This window comes from Myxocyprinus asiaticus, chromosome 32 (assembly GCF_019703515.2).
Source record: "Myxocyprinus asiaticus isolate MX2 ecotype Aquarium Trade chromosome 32, UBuf_Myxa_2, whole genome shotgun sequence".
NCBI lineage: Eukaryota > Metazoa > Chordata > Actinopteri > Cypriniformes > Catostomidae > Myxocyprinus > Myxocyprinus asiaticus.
The window spans coordinates 44,604,608-44,626,523 of record NC_059375.1 but is presented as its reverse complement, the minus strand read 5'-3'; the positions used below and the strand labels follow the sequence as shown (position 1 = coordinate 44,626,523).

Genomic DNA, 21,916 nt, shown 5'->3' with positions numbered 1-21,916 from the left:
GGGCAAAACTTATTGCGAGGGAGGGCAAAACTCATTGCAAGGGAGGGCAAAACTTATTGCGAGGGAACGCAAAACTTATTGCGAGGGAACTCAAAACTTATCGTGAGGGAACGCAAAACTTATTGCGAGGGAACTCGAAACTATATTAGAATAAATATATAATAGCTATATTAGCTCCGTAGTTTACTGAATATATCACACAATTATTAACAGCTGTGAGAGTTTATGACAGTCCACATCAGAAGAACTTTCAGAGTGATGATTAAATCCCAAAATAGACTTTAATTCTTAGATTAATCCTCAGTGCATTTACTTGTCCTGCTGAGGGGTCTCAAAAAACAAAACAAAACAAAAAATTTGAGTTCATGAGGGTAAAGTTTGATTTTGTCTTGACAAAGCCACGACTCAGAAATTAAAAAAAAATATTTTAAAAAGCTTTGAAAGTTATCCGGTTTTAAGAGAGATTAATAGACAGAGAGTGTGTATCAAGGATCACTGGATGATGATGTAGCTTGAAAACTGTAGAAGTGGTTTTAGGATATTGAAAACATCTCAACCAAATTTTTAATACATTAAACAGTCAACATAATAACCCACAGTAAATGTTCCGGATGTCTGTGTTTGTCATCTTCAGCTCCTGTACTGTTAGATCCATCATCATGAACATAAAAACAATTTAAGATGTTTCATAAAAGCACAGAAGCTGTTCTCCATCTTTACAGCTGCACTTACTGTCATATTCACACTGATCTCAGAACAGAAATCTGCTGTTCCATCATCTGCATGAGTTCTAACAGCTTCACAACACTACAAGAACAAATGGTCAAATCGGTGTCAGTTTCCCACTTTAAATATATATTCCATATGTTGGCCTGCAGTAAATGTGGCTTGTTCTGGTATTACATTGTTGCTATCTAGCTTAAATGTGATTTTCAGAGTTCAATAGCTTGTGAACACTTGTAATTGCTGCATAAGTCAACAAATAGCAAACCATACAATAATTATTGAGCTAATCTCATAATTAAACAATGTGAAACATTGACATGATACCTGTGAACTCAAAACACATCATGAGATGAAACAGACATGAAACTAAAATACTGAAATACTTTCAATAATAATGTCTTTATATCAGTGAAAACACAGAATATTTCAGAATATCTGTGTGTTTGGCTTTGGCACATAACAGCTTCTATAATTTAATAAAAGAAGAAAAATAAATTTTCACTGTTCACATGATTAATAAACATCAGTTCCCTATCTGTCACTCACTCGACGTTGTGTCAATGTAGTGCCACTAGGGGTCACTCTTGGGAGCCCTAAACACCTCTGATCTTTGAAAAAAGGCCAATGGGAATTGGTGAGTGGTATTTGCATGCCACTCCCCTGGACATTCGGGTATAAAAGGAGCTGGTATGCAACCACTCATTCAGATTTTCTCTTTGGAGCCGAGCGGTTCTATTCATTGAAGCTGAATTCATCCGTGAGTTCATTCACCTCATCCGCTGGATTTTATGGTGCATTTAAGTGGCTTCTCCCCCTCTGCACCCGTGGAGTGCAGAGAATGCCGATCCCGATCTTTCAGCTCCCCCGCTCTCACTACCCTAGATGGTGGGGCGGCCAAGTGGTATCCAGTGATCCCCCAGGTGGATAAGGCGCTCACAGTGCACTTGTGCTTTTTCGTGGCATTGGCGCAGTAAAGGCTTCTTTCTGGCAACTCGACCATGCAGCTCATTTTTGTTCAAGTATCGTCGTATTGTGCTCCTTGAAACAACCACACCGTCTTTTTCCAGAGCAGCCTGTATTTCTCCTGAGGTTACCTGTGGGTTTTTCTTTGTATCCCGAACAATTCTTCTGGCAGTTGTGGCTGAAATCTTTCTTGGTCTACCTGACCTTGGCTTGGTATCAAGAGATCCCCGAATTTTCCACTTCTTAATAAGTGATTGAACAGTACTGACTGGCATTTTCAAGGCTTTGGATATCTTTTTATATCCTTTTCCATCTTTATAAAGTTCCATTACCTTGTTACGCAGGTCTTTTGACAGTTCTTTTCTGCTCCCCATGGCTCAGTATCTAGCCTGCTCAGTGCATCCACGTGAGAGCTAACAAACTCATTGACTATTTATACACAGACACTAATTGCAATTTAAAAAGCCACAGGTGTGGGAAATTAACCTTTAATTGCCATTTAAACCTGTGTGTGTCACCTTGTGTGTCTGTAACAAGACCAAACATTCAAGGGTGTGTAAACTTTTGAGCACAACTGTTTTATATATATATATATATATATATATATATATATTCTGCTTATAAGTTTTCTAATTGCATATTACCTATTTGTATCTTTTTATTATATAATATAATAATACTATTTTAATATAAACATATATACAATATATATATTATTTTAATTATATATACATATAATCTATTTATATATAAAAGTTCTTGCATATTACCTATTTTCATCTTATTATATAATATAATAATAATATAATATATACAGTACATATATATTAGATTAATGTTGTGGCTGATCGGTATATACAGTGGCATGCAAAAGTTTGGGCACCCCTGATCAAAACTTCTGTTGCTGTGAATATCTAAGCGAGTAAAAGATGGCCTGATTTCCAAAAGGCTTAAAGTTAAAGATGACACATTTCTTTAATATTTTAAGCAATTTTACTTTTTTATATTCATCTTTTACAGTTTCAAAATAAAAAAAAAGGAAACGGGCATGAAGCAGAAGTTTGGGCACCTGCATGGTCAGTATTTAGTAACACCCCCTGGCGAGTATCACAGCTTGTAAATGTTTTTTGTGACCAGCTAAGTGTCTTTCAATTCTTGTTTGGGGGATTTCCGCCCATTCTTCTTTGCAAAAGGCTTCTAGTTCTGTGATTCTTGGGCTGTCTTGCATGCACTGCTCTTTTGAGGTCTATCCACAGATTTTTAATGATGTTTAGGTCGAGGGACTGTGAGGGTCATGGCAAAACCTTCAGCTTGCACCTCTTGAGGTCGTCCATTGTGGATTTTGAGCTGTGTTAAGGATCGTTATTCTGTAGAAGCAGTCCTCTTTTCATCTTCAGCTTTTTTACAGATGTGTGATGTTTGCTTCCAGAATTTGCTGGTATTTAATTTAATCCATTCTTTCCTCTGCCAGTGAAATGTTCCCCTGTGCCACTGGCATCAACACAAGCCCAAAGCATGATCGATCCACCCCCGTGCTTAACAGTTGGAGAGGTGTTCTTTTCATTCTGCACCCTTTATTCTCCAAACATACCTTTGCTCATTGCGGCCAAAAAGTTATATTTTATCTTCATCAGTCTGCAGGACTTGTTTCCAAAATGCATCAGGCTTGTTTAGATGTTCATTTACAAACTTCTGATGCTGAAATTTGTGGTGAGGATGCAGGAAAGGTTTTCTTCTCATGACTCTTCCATGAAGGTCATATCTGTGCAGGTGTCACAGTGCATCACTACTCCAGAGTCTGCTAAATCTTCCTGAAGGTCTTTTGCAGTCAAACAGGGGTTTTGATTTGCCTTCCTAGCAATCCTATGAGGAGTTCTCTCGAAGTTTTCTTGGTCTTCCAGACCTCAACTTGACCTCCACCGTTCCTGTTAACTGCCATTTCTTAATTATATTATGAACTGAGGAAACAGCTACCTGAAAACACTTTGCTATCTTCTTATCTTCTTACAGCCTTCTCCTGCTTTATGGGCATCAGTTATTTTAATTTTCAGAGTGCTAGACAGCTGCTTAGAGGAGCCCATGGCTGCTGATTGTTGGGACAAGATTTGAGGAGTCAGAGTCTGTATAAAGCTTTGAAACTGACATCACCTGGCCTTTCCAAACGATGACTGTGAACAAACCACAGTCCTAACAACTAATTAAGGTCTGAGACTTTGGTAAAAGTTATCTGAGAGCTCAAATCTCTTGGGGTGCCCAAACATTTGCATGCAACTGTATATATATATATGTATATATATATTAGTATATAAAGTGTACTTTTTAATTATTTTATTTTTTCGCCACCAGCACTGACACTTTTTACTGTCATGGCTTTTTTTATTGTTACATTTTTGTTTTTGATGTTATGCCAGTATTTCATGTGAAACAATAAAGCCAGTGATGTGAGAACTGAAACAGTGAGATGTGACGAGCAGGTGTCAGTGTTAATACTGTGCTCGAGTCTGTCAGATAAACACACGACACAGAAGCGAGTTTGTTTCATTGTTTTTCTGTTGTTGAAAAAATACTTTCACAAAAAATATATTCAGATACAATTATGAATAATTCATCTTAAATAACAATCATCTTCCAGAAAGCTCTCGCACTATCAAATTTAAAAGTAATAATAATTTAAGTCTCTCTGTATGAAAGTTCTTGTGTTAAACAGACGTCACGTGTGTTCAGAGCGACTGTCCCACAGAAACGATTCGTCCTGCAGAACTTCAGACAGTTTCTGGTTAAATGGAGCGTAAAACTGCTCGAGCAGCTCTCGTGTGACCGGACGCATCGGCCCCAGATTCCTGTCAGACATACGTCTGGTGTTTGACGCTGGTCGTTTAGTGATTTCTCTCCATCTCTGCTTCAACACGGCTCCTGAAACACACACGTGTATCAATGATGTGTTGCACTGACCTCTTCTGGTGGCAGCACGTCAAGTTTATCATGAAACACACTGTACCTATCTGCAGGAAACGGAAGATTCTGTTCATGCTGCAGGACGGGTTTGAAGCGTGATCCTCCAAACGCAAAACTAAGAGCTGCTCACGAGAGAACACAGACAACCAGTCCAGAACATACATGACATACAAGCCCACCTGCAAACGCACCTGCAGAGAGACAGACTGAATGTTTTCCATGTATACAGATAAAGACTTGAATCTCTTGTGATTGGTCAGTGTGGTGACACTCACACTCATGGCGTTGTTTAGTGTGCTGTTGTACACGCAGGCTCTCAGACTAGCGTGCTGCAGACACACATCAAACATCTGCAGAGATTCAAACACTTTCTCATGGAAATCATCTGATGATTTATTAGACGTGCCAAAGTATAAATAATCTGAATACAACCTGAAGATAAACACACAATTACATTACAGTTACACTTACAGTATTTAACACAATGACAGCGCTTTAGTGTGTAAATGTTTATTAATGTCCCCTATTCAAGTAGGACATTCATTCAATATCAGAAGTGCTGCAACTAACGATTATTATTATATTAATTAATTTTTTCTCCCAATTTGGAACACCCAATTCCCAACGCGCTCTAAGTTCTCGTGGTGGCGTAGTAATTCGCCTCAGTCCGGGTGGCGGAGGACGAATCTCAGTTGCCTCCACGTCTGAGACCGTCAATCCGCGCATCTTATCACGTGACTTGTTGAGCACGTTACCGCAGAGACGTAGCACGTGTGGAGGCTTCATGCTATTCTCCGTGGCATCCACGCACAACTCACCACGTGCCCCACTGAGAGCAAGAACCACATTATAGCAACCACGAGGAGGTTACCCCATGTGACTCTACCCTCCCTAGCAACCGGGCCAATTTGGTGAGTCACTACACCACCACGAGGACTTAGAGCGCATTGGGAATTGGGCATTCCAAATTGGGGAGAAAAAAAAAGTGTTTTGCAGAAGAAAGAAAGTCATATACATCTCAGATGAGGGTGAGTCATTTCAGAGCATTTTCATTTTGGGGTGAACTATCCCTTTAAATGGTTAAATATAAGTAATGTACTGGAGAGGAACTTCTCTCAAGCGCATCAAACAGCACAAGCACTCAGTCAACATGACACAGCAACCGCTCCACATTACACTTTATGTTTATGATCATTCAAGTGTTTCATATAAAGTGCTCCTGCACACTGGACAACTTTTTCAGAAGAGTTGTATTATGCAAACGCATTTTTCACTACAGTAAAGCGACATCACTGACAGAGTTTCTCCACGCACACTGCACATTTCTGACTAATCAATAACCAGATTCGATGTTATTGATTAGCACCAAGTATTAGATTCATCAGATTCAGTATCAATGTGGAGCCTGTCTTGAGTTTGGCATGAATGTGACCCCTGACCTCTCCACAGGATCTCTCAGTATAGCGATGAATCGTGCTTCAGGCTGCAGCGTGTGAATGAAGTCCTGAATGAGTGATGGAGGCTCCGCCTCTGTGCTGATGTCATGGAGATAGAGCCAGGCGTTGTTGTCCCACATGGTGGACGCGCTGGCCTCACCTGTCAATCAACATCAAAAACAGACCTTCAGAAGTATTCATTCTATTCAAAACTCTTCAAACAAAAAGGTTTGTGTAGATCATAAAGAAATTAATATTCCACCGATGATGATGTTGCTGCTGGAGTTTTGCTGAAGTCTCTTCTGTATCTGATGAGCAGCAACATCAAACAGGTCCAGATAATCCTCCACTGGAAAACGAGAGTGAAGACCTTCACCAGGACGAACGATTCCTGACAGACGGACAGAGAAACCTCCATGAGATGTGAAACATCTACTGATGAGAGTATTAGTTAACGTGAATATTAAGCGGCACGTGTGGCCTTGATGATGTCAGCAGAAAAGGAAAGTCGTTTCAGAGACGGAAAGATTCAAGAAGACTTTCAAATGAATAACTCAACTAAAGTTTCATCTTGTGTGTCACTGTACGGAGATTTCAGTCACATTTGCCACAAACATTAACCCTCCTATGGTGTTCGGTCATTTTTGACCGAAATACATTTTCCTCATTTAATAAAAATGGTTTCCTTTATCTGAGCAGTTAAAGACGTGGTGACTTACCCTCCATTTGCCATCTGAACGATTCGACAGGTTTAAGTGCACACCTCCAAATTCAGTACTGTTGAAAAAGGTGTGTGTGTGTGGGGGGGGGGGAGTGTAAGTGTACCCTTATTGTACAAACATTTTTTTTTTCTTCGGCAAGACAACACCAAAGCATTCAATTCTGGTGACTCTGAGAGAAGCATTTATTATTATTATTTTCTTGAGTATGTACACCATTCATGTAACTATTGGCTAAAGCATTTTTAAAAGAGGATATTTAGACTAGTGTCAGAAATTAACTTTTCTATTAAGGGGCAAAATTTGCCCCCCGGAGTTGTTTTTGAGCACATTTTTTAACCATTATGAGGACATTATTAGGGCATATTTTATACCTATACAAAATATGAAAATATGATGTCATTGTGTTCTTTCAAATACTTCAAATTAATCAGTTCCTTAAAACACATGTTCAACCTGAATAACCAGAAGCGTTCACCAATAAGTAATTTCATGTGATATGTATATATTAGGTCTAGAATAGAAAAATAAATATACATTATCCGATGTTGCAAATAAGAAATAGAAATCATAAGTTAAAAACTTTTTTTGCCCCCACATTTTTAATTTCAGGGTCATTTTTGCCACCTTCAGTGGCATTTCTGCCCTGAGTCCTCGTGGTCGCGTAGGGATTCGCCTCAGTCCGGGTGGTGGAGGACGAATCCCAGTTGCCTCCGCATCTGAGACCATCAACCCACGCATCTTATCACGTGGTTTGTTGAACGCGTTGCCATGGAGACATAGCGCGTGGAGGCTTCATGTCATCCACCGCGGCAACCACGCTCAACTCACCACGCGCCCCACCAAGAACGAACCACATTATATTATAGCGATCACGAGGAGGTTACCCCATGTGACTCTACCCTCCCTAGCAACCGAGCCAATTTGGTTACTTAGGAGACCTGGCTGGAGTCACTCAGCACGCCCTGGGATTTAAACTAGCGAGCTAGTGAACTCCAGGGGTGGTAGCCAGTGTATTTTACCACTGAGCTACCCAGGCCCCCCCAGAGGAAGCTTTATGAGGAGGCATGAGAGAGGATGCACAGGTGGATAAATTCTTCACATCTGACAGAATAGTTCTAATTCCCGTTTCATCACTGTTTTAACAAACTGTAATAGTCAAACTTCGAGAGTGCATCTTGAATTATTAGGATTAATTCTTAATACATCGATCAGCCACAACATTTAATCCACCTGCCTAATATTGTGTAGGTCACTGCACTGTTTCTTTGCTGGCTGTTTTGAGCTATTTGTGATTGATATTAATGTGTTTTTGTTTTTACTGACAGTAAAGAACATAAGAGATATTCAAACAGACATAATACATTTTGCCATTACTAATAACCAAACATTGTGGCCATTTTACAACATGTTAAAGTCATGTTCTCTATGAACGAATTCTGTGGAGTATATAAAGCAACAAATACAGTAAAAAAATCAGTTTTGTACCATACACTGTCTGCAAGACTTTACCCTGGTTTGGAAGCGTGATTAGAGCTTGTTGCCTGTCGGCCTTCAGAGAAACGAGCCACGTCTGTCAATCCCTGAGGCAGTGGTGTGCATGTGTCAACCTATGCTTGTGCTGCTGTTCACCAAACATTGAAGTTTAACAAATCATTAAAAAAAAAAAAAAAAAAACATCGGATCTGCGCAAATAACGGAAATGACCCATTTTGGATTTAAAACGTCGAATTTCACTGAAAAGCGACTAGTTTACACGTTTGAAGTGGTCGTAAAAAAATAAAAGCAACACCTTTGGTATTAGTGGTCAAAATTGACCGACCATTGAATATGAATGGGAAAGACCAAAAAAATAAATAAATAAAAAGAGCAATTTTTTTTATCTGTCAAATATAGTCAATAAATAAGCCACAATGCTGAAAAAAACAGATAGAAATTACAGGATGAGACTCTAAAACATTCTCAGTGCAAAACATACACACCCATTCACACACAAACACACTTACACACACACACACACACACACACACACAAATGAACTGGTGAGACTATAACACAGAGCCTTTTTGTTTTACATTTGTCAAATAAAACCAATAAATCAGTCACAATGCTAAACAAACACTCAGAAATGAAGGAGTGAGACGATAAAACACTCACAATGCAGAACACACACACAAAACCAGGACATAAGTGGAGCTCTACAGCCATATTTTGGCCATTGTTGGCATTGCAAGTCATCTGTTGTTTTCTAGCTGATGACAGCAATCTGACACACACACACGTTTGCAAAATACATTTTTACTACAGAAAGTTTGAAATTGCAAAATGTTTACTCTGATTCTTATGTTTTATACTCTAATTGAATTTTCAGAATTTTGCAGTTCATTTCTGTTTCTTGATGTTCATTTTCTTGACATTATTATGCATTTACTTTGAGTTATTAAATGTTTATGTTTGAAATAAATTATTGGTATAAAATGTTTATTCTGTGTCTTCTGTTTGTAACACCATGGTCAGGTTTGACTGCAGCATAATGGCATTAACTGCAAAAACTGACACTTCAAATCAATTTAAAATGCTAAACTCTCAAAAGAAATGCATAAGTTTATTGTTCTTACTTCAGGCAAGAAGAAATTGTATCATTATCCTAAAAATAAGGGGTTACACATCTGACCCTTCCGGTCAAAAATGACTGCAAATACCAAAGGGAGGTGCCCTTTTTCAGTACCACAGGAGTGTTAAACCGAATTACAGGAAACAGAGTCAAACGTACCAAATCTCTTTCTGCTCCACCAGTGCGGTTCTTTGAGTGCCGTCAACCGGACATCTGGATGCAGTTTCAACCGCTCGTACAGATCTGTCGTGCCACACTTGGGCTGACCGATGATGTAGAAGTAAGGCAGACAGCGCAGGCGATAGATTTTACCATCATGCAGTATTAAACGCTCTCTGAACACACTCTTCAGGTACTCAAAGACCGAGTGCATCTGTCTGGAGTAGCGGCTGTACAGGTTTGATGCGTACACATCTGCGGTCACTTCTCCACGCTGCTCCTCAAACCAACATGGGTTTTTAAAATTCGCTAGAAACTTCTGTGGAATCACTGAGAACATCTGAAACACACAGGAAAACTCTTTCTTTGCACACAGTGATCATGTTTATTATAAACACACCATATTCTCTTTAAGCCTTGAAAGTTAAAAATATGTTTTTACTCTCCACAGCTATTGGAATATTAGTAGAAAGAGTCACTGAAAAATATGATAAGAACATGAGAAACCTTTAAAAAAATCTAATTTAAAACACATGCTTTAAGTTTCTTGAAATGTAATATTTGTGTCCAGGGTCACTCAACAAAATATGGCTTAAAAATGTGAAAATATCAGATATTTTTTTAAAACTTCACACTCATGAGGATCTAAAGGGCTCCTCTCTGTTTTATGTTTTTAATCACATGATAGAATGGCTGCCTGCATGTTGGTTACACCACATGACTTTGATTGGAGTCCACCTGAGACAAATTCAATTGTCACCTGTCTATATAAGATCTTACAGCTGTAAATGCATATCAGAGCAAAAACCAAGCCATGAGGTCAAAGGAACTGCCTGCAGAGCTCAGAGACAGGATTGCGTCAAGGATCCAGGGAAGGCTAGAAACACATTTTGGCTGCACTGAAGGTTCCCAAGAGCACAGTGGCCTCCATAATTCTTAAATGGAAGAAGTTTGGAGCAACCAGGACTCTTCGCAGAGCTGGCCGCCCGGCCAAACTGAGTGATCGGGGGAGAAGGTCCTTGGTAAGAGAGGATACCAAGAACCTGATGGTCACTCTGGTTGAGCTCCAGAGATCATGTGTGGAGATGGGAGAAACTTGCAGAAGGACAACCATCACTGCAACACTCCACTGATCTGGACTTTATGGCAGAGTGGCCAGACGGAAGCCTCTCCTCGGTGCAAGACACATAAAAAACACCTAAAGGACCCTCAGACTGTGAGAAACAAGATTCTCTGGTCTGATGAAATGAAGATTGAACTGTTTGGCCTCAATTCTAAGCATCATGTCTGGAGGAAATCAGGCACCGCTCATCACCTGCACAGTACCAACCCAACGGTGAAGCATGGTGGGTAGCATCATGCTGTGAGAGTGTTTTTCAGCGGCAGGGACAGGGGGACTGGTCAGGGTTGAAGGAAACTTAAATCAGCAAAATACAGAGACATCCTTAATGAAAAAATTTGAGATACTGGTTCTGGCCAACCTGAAGGACATCACTGGACCCCTACTAGACCACCTTCAGTTTTCTTACCGAGCAAACAGGTCTGTGGATGATGCCGTCAACATGGGACTGCATTATATCCTGCAACACCTCGACATACCTAAGACTTATGCAAGGATCCTATTTGTGGACTTCAGTTCAGCCTTCAATACCATCATACCTGATCTTCTCTCAACCAAACTAACCTCACTCTCCGTGCTAACCACAATCTGTAGGTGGATAAACAGCTTTCTGACAGATAGGCAGCAGCTAGTGAGACTGGGGAAAATCACATCCAGGACCCTCACTATTAGCACTGGTGCTCCTCAGGGATGCGTTCTCTCTCCACTGCTCTTCTCCCTGTACACGAATGACTGCCCACCCTCCAAGACCTGTTCATCTCCAGAGTGAAGAAACGTGCAGGTAGAATCACTCTGGACCCCACACACCCTGCCCACTCCCTTTTTGAACTGTTGCTCTCTGGCCGCCGCTACGGAGAACTCAGCACCAGGACAACCAGGCACAAGAACAGTTTTTACCCTCAGGCCATTTACCACATGAACAATTAAACTTCCTTCAGGACTCCCATAGTGCAATAATGTATAATATGTTTTTTAATTCAATAATACCCCTACCTTGCACATATATTACCACTTGCACATACGCCATTCTATGTTATATGTCCCATTTTTTTGTATGTCTCTTACCTTATTTTATATTCTGTGTCTCACTGTAATGTTCTGTGTGTACTTGCTTGTTTCTCCTATCACCAACAAAAATCCTTGTGTACATGAGAACACTTGACAATAAAGCTCATTCTGATTCTGATATTTCAGTCTTTTATTTTTAATAAATTTGCAAAGTTATAAAAATCTGTTTTTTGCTTTGTCAATATGGGGTATGGAGTGTAGATGTAAAAAAATAATTTCAACCATTTTTGCGTAAGGCTGCAACATAACAAAATGTGAAAAAATGAAGGGGTCTGAATACTTTCTAAATGCACTGTATGTCTTTGACAATTATGTTTGTGCTCTTTATGTGCCGCATTTTCACTTATAACTTCATGAAAAATAAACGGAACATAAAATATCACATACCATTATTTAGAGGTGATTATCTTTTAAATGAGTCCACACACAAGGTAATCAGATGTATAGATCATTAGATAATCCACATGAAGCACAATGTTAATTATGGCCACCAGGAGATGGCGCCAAATACATGCCACAGACTCAATGATGACTCAAATGACACAGAATGAAAATAATTCTGTGAATGCTATGCAAACCTTTAGTCATTGTTGTGTTTGCATGTGTAATTAGTTCTTATGTCAAATTATTATGTTTTATTTGTTTGGAGAGGCTTTTGGACACTATGATAAATTATTTTTTTAATGTTATAACTTTTGATTGCTTTATCGTATCAATACAAAAATTTTCTCAGATAAAGTTGACATGATTGGGAACAAAACAGCAGTTTTTCTGAGCCACCTTATTTACACCCAGAGATAGTGTCAAATAAGGAAAACAAGACAGAGTACATTTTTGGCTCAATTCGTTTTTTTATTTTTCAGCAGTTTCTTAGGCTGAGAGTCTCAGAATGTATCAATCTATATCATTAAAAAATGTGAAAAGTTTTCTTTAAAATGATTTACCCTCCCTGTTTTTTGTTTGTTTCGAGTTATAAGCCTTTAATTTTGGGTATGCCACTGAAACAGGAAATCTTTAAAAACATCTTCAGAGCTTAAATTGTTAGTCTCTAAATGGTTACACCACTTAGACATTTTTTTACTTTAAACCCCAGAAAAAAATATCAAAATGACTTTGAACTCAGAGATGAAAAAACACGATCATCATAGAAGAGGATTATTTAAATAATTGTTTTGTGTGAATTGCATTTTCAATGTACTTTTGAATAACGTCATTAACAGATTCAGACAAAATAAATGAGTGTCACGTTATTATTTTTTTACTTTATTTTATTTTTTATTTTTTCAGATTTTTCCCCTTTTTCTCCCAATTTGGAATGCCCAATTCCCAATGTGCTTTTTAAGTCCTCGTGGTTGCATAGTGATTTGCCTCAGTCCACATCTGAGACCGTCAATCCACGCATGTTATCACGTGGCTTGTTGAGCGCGTTGCCACGGAGACATATCACGCCACCCACCGCGGCATCCACACTCAACTCACCATGTGCCCCACCGAGAACGAACCACATTATAGTGACCACGAGGAGGTTACCCCATGTGACTCTACCCTCCCTAGCAACCGGTTAGGAGACCTGGCTGGAGTCCCTCAGCACGCCCTGGGATTCGAACTAGCGAACTAGTGAACTCCAGGAGTGGTAGCCAGCATCTTTACCACTGAGCTACCCAGGCCCATGAGTGTCACATTATTTCAAGTATTTAAACTTGTATTTCTGTGTAAATGTGTAATTGTGGGTCAATGAACTCACGTTAGTCTCACGTTTGCGAAGCTCTGTGATGTCAGGAAGTGTTCTGCGTTTGAACGTCACTTTAGTTCTGATGTTCTGCAGCAGTTGTGTGACTGCGTCTGTGCAGACGGACTCCAGACAGACATTGTGCACCTCAGGAGCGATCAAAAGACTCTTCCTCTCGCCGGACAGCATGTAACATGCTGTGATGATGAAGACCAGGATGAAGCCAAACAATTTAGAGCGACGGACGCAACATGAAGAACTGCGCAGACACGGCATGTCATCATGAACATCAAACACACTCAAGCAGTCACCATCCACCTGATGAGAGAAGACACACTCAATGTGTGTGTTAAAGTGTAGTTTGTCTCTCTGTACACTGATGTCTGATGTGTACGGCACACTGAAATCACCAGCTCTTATCTGATTGGCTGACTTCACATAACGTGCAGGAGTGTGTGTGCAAAGGTTTATAAACCGCTTCTTCCTGTCTCAGTTGACCAGAATAAATTGCAGTGTCGACCAGACTTAATACTGATAGTCAAAATGTGAGATTAAGAAGTGTATTGTACAGATGTTAGTGTGTTTGTACCTTCAACAGCAGTGCTCTCTTGCTATAGTGTTTGTCAGTGTTTGACAGAAAAACGGTTTCCATCATCAGACGTTTAACAGCGTCAACTGAGCACAGAAACGCACACACACACACACACACACACACACTTATAATGATTCGAGAGAAATCAACATTACAGTGAACAATGAAACAGTGACTCACAGGGGTTAAATATAACAAACAATAAATGCATCATATACAAAATCACAGACAGTATTAGATGAGTATTACAGGAGATCATATTAAAGCAGTAATTCTGTGCATTACAGATTTTTGATCACAGATTGACTTGAAGAACTGCAGTAAAACACTAACACTTCAACAGCTATAAATGACTTATAAAACAACACCAACAGCAATATAACAAAATACATCAATGTTCGATAAAGTTACATTTAATAACAATAATAATTGGAATAATCCATTCTTCAAAATCAATAGTTTATAGCTGCCAGTAAACACAGAATTAGGTGTGTGTGTTCTTCAAATGAAGCTCATTCAATAAGTCACAACTATCGTTTTACTTATAAACATTAAATGCAGTAAACTGAGCAGAGAATTACACATTATAGTACAAAGACTATATTGATATTACACACACACACAACATGTATGTTTTTAAGAATTATGTTCAACATCAACATCATTTGAGCACAAGATCACAAAAACAGAGAAGATCAGAGAAAAGAGATTTATAACGTCATATGAAGATCACTGTCACTCACCGCAAGAGTTCTGATCATATCCATCAATAAGTCAATAATTCACAGAGAATGCTGAAAGACTGTAGAGCTATAAGACTTAAGTCTTTGTGTTTTGGGAAGCCAGTCACTCATGTTTTATTTGAAGTGCACAGCGTTTGTATTTGTCACAACCTCCTTCAGACCACATGAAATCCCACACACATGAAACTCCCCTAGTCAGACACAAACAGCAGGAACATTATACCGATGTGATGTCATTTTGATTCTATCAAACATCACAGTTTAATATCACAGAGGGCTCCACAATTAATCTAATAAATCATCAAGATTACAATACACCTGCCACAAATAACTAATCATTAAAAGTTTCAATCATAACAGTTCATGTACTGCAGTTCCACTCATATTGTGTCAAAATGTTCTTTTTTAATGTGTTTGTGCAGCATCGAGCACTGTAATCAATCAAGTAAATTAAGTAAAATAAATCAAATCATTCATCATTTAAACAGTTTAACAAGACTCTAATGTTTAAAGGTTTTAACTTCAATGTAGGTTTAAGTTTTTATTTTTTTATTTATTTTTCCTCCCAATTTGGAATTCCCAATTCCCACTACTTAGTAGGTCCTCGTGGTGGCGTGGTTACTCGCCTCAATCCGGGTGGCGGAGGACAAGTCTCAGTTGCCTCCGCTTCTGAGACCGTCAATCCGTGCATCTTATCACGTGACTCGTTGTGCATGACACCGCGGAGACTCACAGCATGTGGAGGCTCATGCTACTCTCCACGATCCACACACAACTCACCACACGCCCCATTGAGAGCAAGAACCACTAATCACGACCACGAGGAGGTTACCCCATGTGACTCTACCCTCCCTAGCAACCGGGCCAATTTGGTTGCTTAGGAGTCACTCAGCACAGGTTTGTTATGTTTTTAACCCTATAAGCTCTGAGTTCCTGTATCAGTGGCATACCCAAATTTAAAGGCTTATAACTTGACAAAAAATAAATAAAACGAGGGTCAGGATTTTGGTATTATTATAAAGAAAACTTTTTTTCTTTCATCCTCAACGTGTTCTGCTGTGTTGATACAATAAAGCAATCAAAAGTTACAACTTGGGCTGTCAGCTGATTAAAGTATTTAATACATACATATATATATATATATATATATATATATATATATATATATATATATATATATATACTTATTTTCCAATCAAAATATATTTATTTCCATCTTAGGAAAGAAAACATAACAATATGTAACAATATAATGCTTTATTAACATTTTCCAAACAAAGCCTTCCACGATATAATGTCATCTATTCAACTAACATTAAATGTTTACCAAAGTCTAATTGGGAGGTTGACTAATTGAAAGAATTAGTCCCCATAGGTTGAGTATTCATTCATATTTTCATTCATTTCATATTTCTATATTCATAATTTTACATTTAAAATATTAATCTCACAACATTTATGCATTTTCTACTGCTGTGTAAATGCATTTATTTCTGCTCTGTGAAAATACACCTAATTGCCACTTCAGATGCAGCTTCTGTGCCACCTTTGCTGTATAAAGATGGCTTTAGTCCCCATAGGTTCAGTATTCATTGCAATGGGCATTAAATCTCTTAAACTCTCATCCTCCACAATATTAATCTGTCAGTAGGTTATGGTGGAGACTCTTTGTTACAGCAATCATGTTCATGATTCACGTCGGAGCGTAAACGCCAGCGTCCAGCACCGCTTTGAACCCCACGGGAAAAGTTTAGTGATAGTTAAGACTTGACGTGCATTAGTGGTAATTAAAATGCACTGAAAGTACTTGATGTCTATCACAAGTCCTATCTGGACTTGTTTTGTACATCAAATAATAGCACTAATAGGTCCTTTCTCTATAATTTTATTACTGACAGGGAAGCGCTGTTGTGGTGTGTGTCAGTGTAATGACTCCAGCCGGACACATTACCACGGCTCCTAGCTCCCAAAAAGTGTTTATGCTGGTTTATGCATTAATCGTGATTAAGAAAAATAAATGCATCAAACTTTTTAAATTAATCACATGCAATTAACGCGTTAATTCCGACAGCTCTAGTTATAACATTACAAAAATAATTTATCATAGTGTCCAAAAGTCTCTCTAAAAAAACAATTAAACATAATAATTGTACATAAGAACTAATTACACATGCAAACACAACAATGATTAAAGGTTTGCATAGCATGCAGACATGATTTTAGTAATGAGATTTAACAGAATGAGTTTCATTCTGTGTCATTTGAGTCATCATTGAGTGTGTGTCATGTATTTGGCACCATCTCCTGGTGGTCATATGTAACATTGTGCTTCATGTGGATTATCTAATGATCTATGCATCTGATTACCTTGTGTGTGGACTCGTTTGAAAGATTATCACCTCCTCTAAATAATGGTATGTGATATTTTATGTTCTGTTTATTTTTCGTGAAGTTATAAGTTATAAGTGAAAATGCGGCATATAAGTAACACGACATAATTATCAAAGACATATACTTAGCTGTGAGTAAAACAAATAGGCTGGTTGTATTCTACTCTTTGAGAGCTTTCCAACAACATATGATACATGACTATTTGATCAGTTTGATGTTTTTACTGATTTCATTAATATATATGGTGCAATTTTAAAAAAAATAAAAATGATCAAAACGGAACAGTTCTCATTTGTCTGCAAATTTCAAAGCACTTGTTCAGTTTTGGTCATAATGTCTACATGCATTGGAAAGTAGAGCTTCTAAACTTTCAAACGATACCTATTTTGTGCTGGTCAAGACTGTAGTTTTGAATATTTTGAGAAAAAAAACAAAAACAATTCTTGCTGACGGGCCCATCCGAGCTTAAAGGGTTAAACATGAACTGATAATAAGATGACCGCAGATATTCTGAGCTGTTTTATTGTGTATGTAATTGTGTTTCATCACAGAAATATTCTTTTATTCAATGTCTGTCTGTCAGATGATGATATTTAAGCTATAAGGCATGAGATGCGGTGCCGTATAGAGCTGTTCAGCTGTGCCGTCAATTGGTAGGCGAACCCGGAAGTCTTAATTCGCCTTGGGTTCCCTCTGAATTTTCCTATGGGTTTTTGGACGAACAGCTCTATTGTGAATTTTGTTATGGATGAAGTTGTTAGGCACGACACAAAGCGGAGCACATCATCTCATGCCTTTTGGCTTTAACAAAACAGTTACCACATAATAAAATATTAATGACACAAATGTTCATTAAAACATTATATTTTGCAAATAAAATCAATAAATGTCATCCTTCACCCAGAAAATATAGTCCCTTACAGTAAACAGGACGTTGCTAGGCAACAAGAATATCTGTCAGGTGCTGCGGAGTGATACAAATAGAAGTTCCATGATGAGGTCAGAGCTGTGATTTATCATGAATAAAACACGGCTGTTGACCAATCAGCATCCAGGACCACAACTATCTGTTTTATAATCTTCTTGATTATATTCTTTTATTTAATTGTCAGTTTCTTAACAAGAAACATCTCAGCTGTTGTGTTGTGAGGGACATTTCTTGAAGATCTGCCTTTGATTTCTATTATTATGAATCTGATTATTAGTGGATCCAGTAATTGAATTACAGCATCATTTGATTCATCTTTTACAACCGTCAGCTGACGCTGCATTTCATTTTCTTAAAATATGTTGAAATTTCTCTATAAATCGGACTTGAGTCATCAACTCCTCAACTCCCACTTCTGCATTTCATGAACATTTACAAACCACAAATGATAGACAGAGACACATATCACATCATCTCATGCTTTAAAATCCAAATATCTATAACAAAAAAAAACTATAACAAATATATTAGCTAAAAATAATACAAATATCACGCACTGCTCAAATATCTACTATAACATCAAGAAACATTTGATATTTATTAGAGCTGTCCATTTAACGTGTTAATTTAGTGTGATTAATTATGTAAAAACAAATGCAATTAATCATGCCCCCGGGACCATAAGTAGGAATATTATGATCACCGGAGCAATTCAAGCTTGGAGTAGCACTTGTTTTCGGCACGGGGCAGTAAACTAAACTCCAGTTTAACTTGAAACAGCGACCTAAAAACACTGATTATGACGCAACGCAACCGAAGTGAGACGTCAACCAGATCAGCTCCTGTCCGGAAGAGCGTGTGAAGCATTTCATGCGTTCTGATGCGTGTGCAGTTATGGCAACCCATGAGTATCAGAATTATGTTAGTTCTAACGTATTTACTTCTAAAATGGTGTGTTTTATGGCATTCTAAACAACCATAACGCTGTAAAATACGTCGTAGTAATTCCAAATGCTGTAAGAAATGCGAAAAATTGTTTAAAATGCCATATTGGATGGCGTTTAGTGTATGTGAAAAGCGCCGCTTTTTATGCTGTTCAGCTTTGTAATTATACAGAACATTACTTTTTTTACCCGGTCATGGAGATGAACACTGAAACAGCTGAAGCTCCACATCAAACTTTTAAGGCATACATGAACAAATATCATAAAGTATAATCAAGTATAGGGCTGGGCGCTAAAACGATCTCGATATTTATCACGATAAAAGAAATAAGTAATTGAGTAATTTTGGATCAGGTGTGTGTCACTAAAAACACAAACAGTTCGGCTTTCTCAGGCTGTATGAAGTTGTTAATGTTAACTGCCTTGCTAACGATTAGGCAACGCCAATCACCGCGGTCCAGGATTCCCGGATTGATTCCATTCGGACCACAAGACTTCATGACGATGGTTGCGCCCTCTCATCGTCTCTATCGAGCAGGGGCACAGAACTATTTTAGGGCCCCCTGACCAATTTGGGTTTGTGGTGGGGATAATATCCAGTCTAAACATTTTAGATGGACATTTAAAAGTGCTAATTCATAAGTAATATATAACTTTTTATTTTCAAATGCCAAGAAATACATTATTTAAAAAAGAAAAACCTACTGACAAAATAAATTATCTTGAGTTTTCTTCTTGAGTTTTCTTGTTGACAAAGTCACCAGAACATTTCTGAAATGAGAAGAGTGCCAGTTTGTTCGGTCTGTCCTGAGACATTTCTGCTCTCAGGTAATTTTAGAAAGTCTTTGCTAACCGATATTTACACAGGGTCCAAAATTAACTACAGATTTCCAGACTCGATTCTGATTCACAAGCTCGTGATTCGATTATAATTTTGATTTTATAGGTTCATGTAGGTATATTTTGGTTTTTTGGTACAATTTGAAAATAATAATTTGACAAATGAATCAGCTTTTCATCATATGGTCAAATTCATTATATTCCATCAATAAATGTCTTTTCTTATTTTGCATATATATTTGTTACATGTCTATTGTTTACTTGCATACATTGTTCTGTTTATAATGATTTACACTGATCATCAGAACACATGCTAAATCGGTACTGTCCCTTTAAATAGACAACGGCATCTGAGCACAACGACAGGTGATTCCTCACCTATTCGTTTGGTGGATTAATTTGAGGAACAGTTCTCACGTATCTCATGATGTTCTGGAGAAAAATAACATTTAGACAACATAGATAAATAATAATTAATAATTAATAATTCTCTTTATTTATCACACATTATACATTTGCACATATACGGTGAAATTCTTCTTTTTCACATATCCCAGCTAGGCTGGGGTCAGAGTGCAGGGTCAGCCATGATACGGCGCCCCTGGAGCAGATAGGGTTAAGGGCCTTGCTCAAGGGCCCAACAGTGGCATCTTGGCAGTGCTGGGGCTTGAACCCCCGACCTTCTGATCAGTAACCCAGAGCCTTAACCGCTGAGCTACCACTGCCCGCTGGTCATCTGATGGTCAATTCTGCACTGAAGTCAAATATGTTTATACTGTAGATGCGTGAGGTGCGGCACATGTTGCACGTCACTTTATTAAGCGAGCATCTGATTGTTGTTCACTGTTTAAAGAACAGCATTTTCTCTCGCATTTGGCGCATGCAGTTATTAATTCTGGACCATGTTTACATGGATATCAAACAAATATTCACCTAAGCATGTATGGCTCACTTTTCTTGTGTAAAAACTCATAAATTGTCTGCTACCTCCCGCTCTTTCTCCACTCCTTTTTCTTTTGAATGTCAGATTTGTTATTGATTTCTGTTCATACATTAATGGAGCAATGTACATCATTTTTGTTGAGGGCAGGTGGGGGTCACTAACATGGGAGGAGACAAGGCAGATTATAGGGGAACTCCCCATTTTTACAGGTGGAAAACAGAGTCTTGCAATGGCGTATTTTATGGCGTTATGTTTGTTTAGAACACTGTAAAATAGGGCGTTTTAGATGTAAACGTATCGCATAATTCTGACACTCGTGGCTTGCCATGCGCCGTCAGCTGAGGCTCATACCAACAAACAAATATAAACTTTGACAGTGAACGTAAAGAGCTCGTGAAATGGCAAATGTTCCTGGCCACGCAGTGTTAATGACACACAGTGACAGAGGAGACACACGCTTACTCCATTTCTGTGCAGTGATAAAATGATGAAACGAAATCTCAAAGGTTTTGCTTAATTAAAAAGTCCTCGTGGTGGTGTAGTGACTCGCCTCAATCCGGGTGGTGGAGGACGAATCTCAGTTGCCTCCGCATCTGAGACCGTCAATCCGCGCATCTTATCGCGTGACTTGTTGAGCGCGTTACCGTGGAGATGTAGCGCGTGTGGAGGCTTCACGCTATTCTCCGCGGCATCCACACACAACTCACCACACACCCCACCAAGAGCAAGAACCACATTATAGTGACCACGAGGAGGTTACCCCGTGTGACTCTACCCTCCCTAGCAACCGGGCCAATTTGGTTGCTTAGGAGACCTGGCTGGAGTCACTCAGCACACCCTGGATTCAAACTCGTGACTCCAGGTGTGATAGTCAGTGTCAATACTCGCTGAGATACCCAGACCCCCATATATTATATTTTTAATTACTTAAATATAAATAGGCTATTTATAATTATTTAATCATTATATATCAAGTTATTGTTATTTAGGGGTCCTTCTCTGCAAATATTTATATATATGCAATTAATTATATTAAGTAGCATGTC

At 38.5% G+C, this 21,916-nt stretch overlaps 1 protein-coding gene across 1 annotated transcript; it reads right to left on the bottom strand.

The window, feature by feature from the left end:
- Positions 1-4,283: 4,283 nt before the first annotated feature.
- On the bottom strand, positions 4,284-14,929 carry LOC127423521 (carbohydrate sulfotransferase 15-like). The gene is made up of 9 exons (XM_051667904.1): positions 14,825-14,929; positions 14,079-14,164; positions 13,505-13,807; positions 9,573-9,912; positions 6,343-6,471; positions 6,084-6,240; positions 4,920-5,076; positions 4,688-4,835; positions 4,284-4,602 (listed from the first exon to the last, which is right to left on the bottom strand). The coding sequence occupies exons 2-9, from the start codon at positions 14,142-14,144 to the stop codon at positions 4,400-4,402; spliced, it is 1,503 nt and encodes a 500-aa protein (XP_051523864.1). The 5' UTR covers positions 14,145-14,164; positions 14,825-14,929; the 3' UTR covers positions 4,284-4,399.
- Between the last annotated feature and the right edge of the window lie 6,987 nt (positions 14,930-21,916).

Bases quoted from the DNA above. Each gene is read 5' to 3' on its own strand.
- LOC127423521 (XM_051667904.1), bottom strand. From the start codon at position 14,144: ATGATGGAAACCGTTTTTCTGTCAAACACTGACAAACACTATAGCAAG. The intron at 5,077-6,083 runs GTCAGGGGTCAC...GTTTATCTTCAG, and splicing joins CTGAGAGATCCTGTGGAGAG to GTTGTATTCAGATTATTTAT. The intron at 4,836-4,919 runs GTGAGTGTCACC...GTCTCTCTGCAG, and splicing joins CACTAAACAACGCCATGAGT to GTGCGTTTGCAGGTGGGCTT.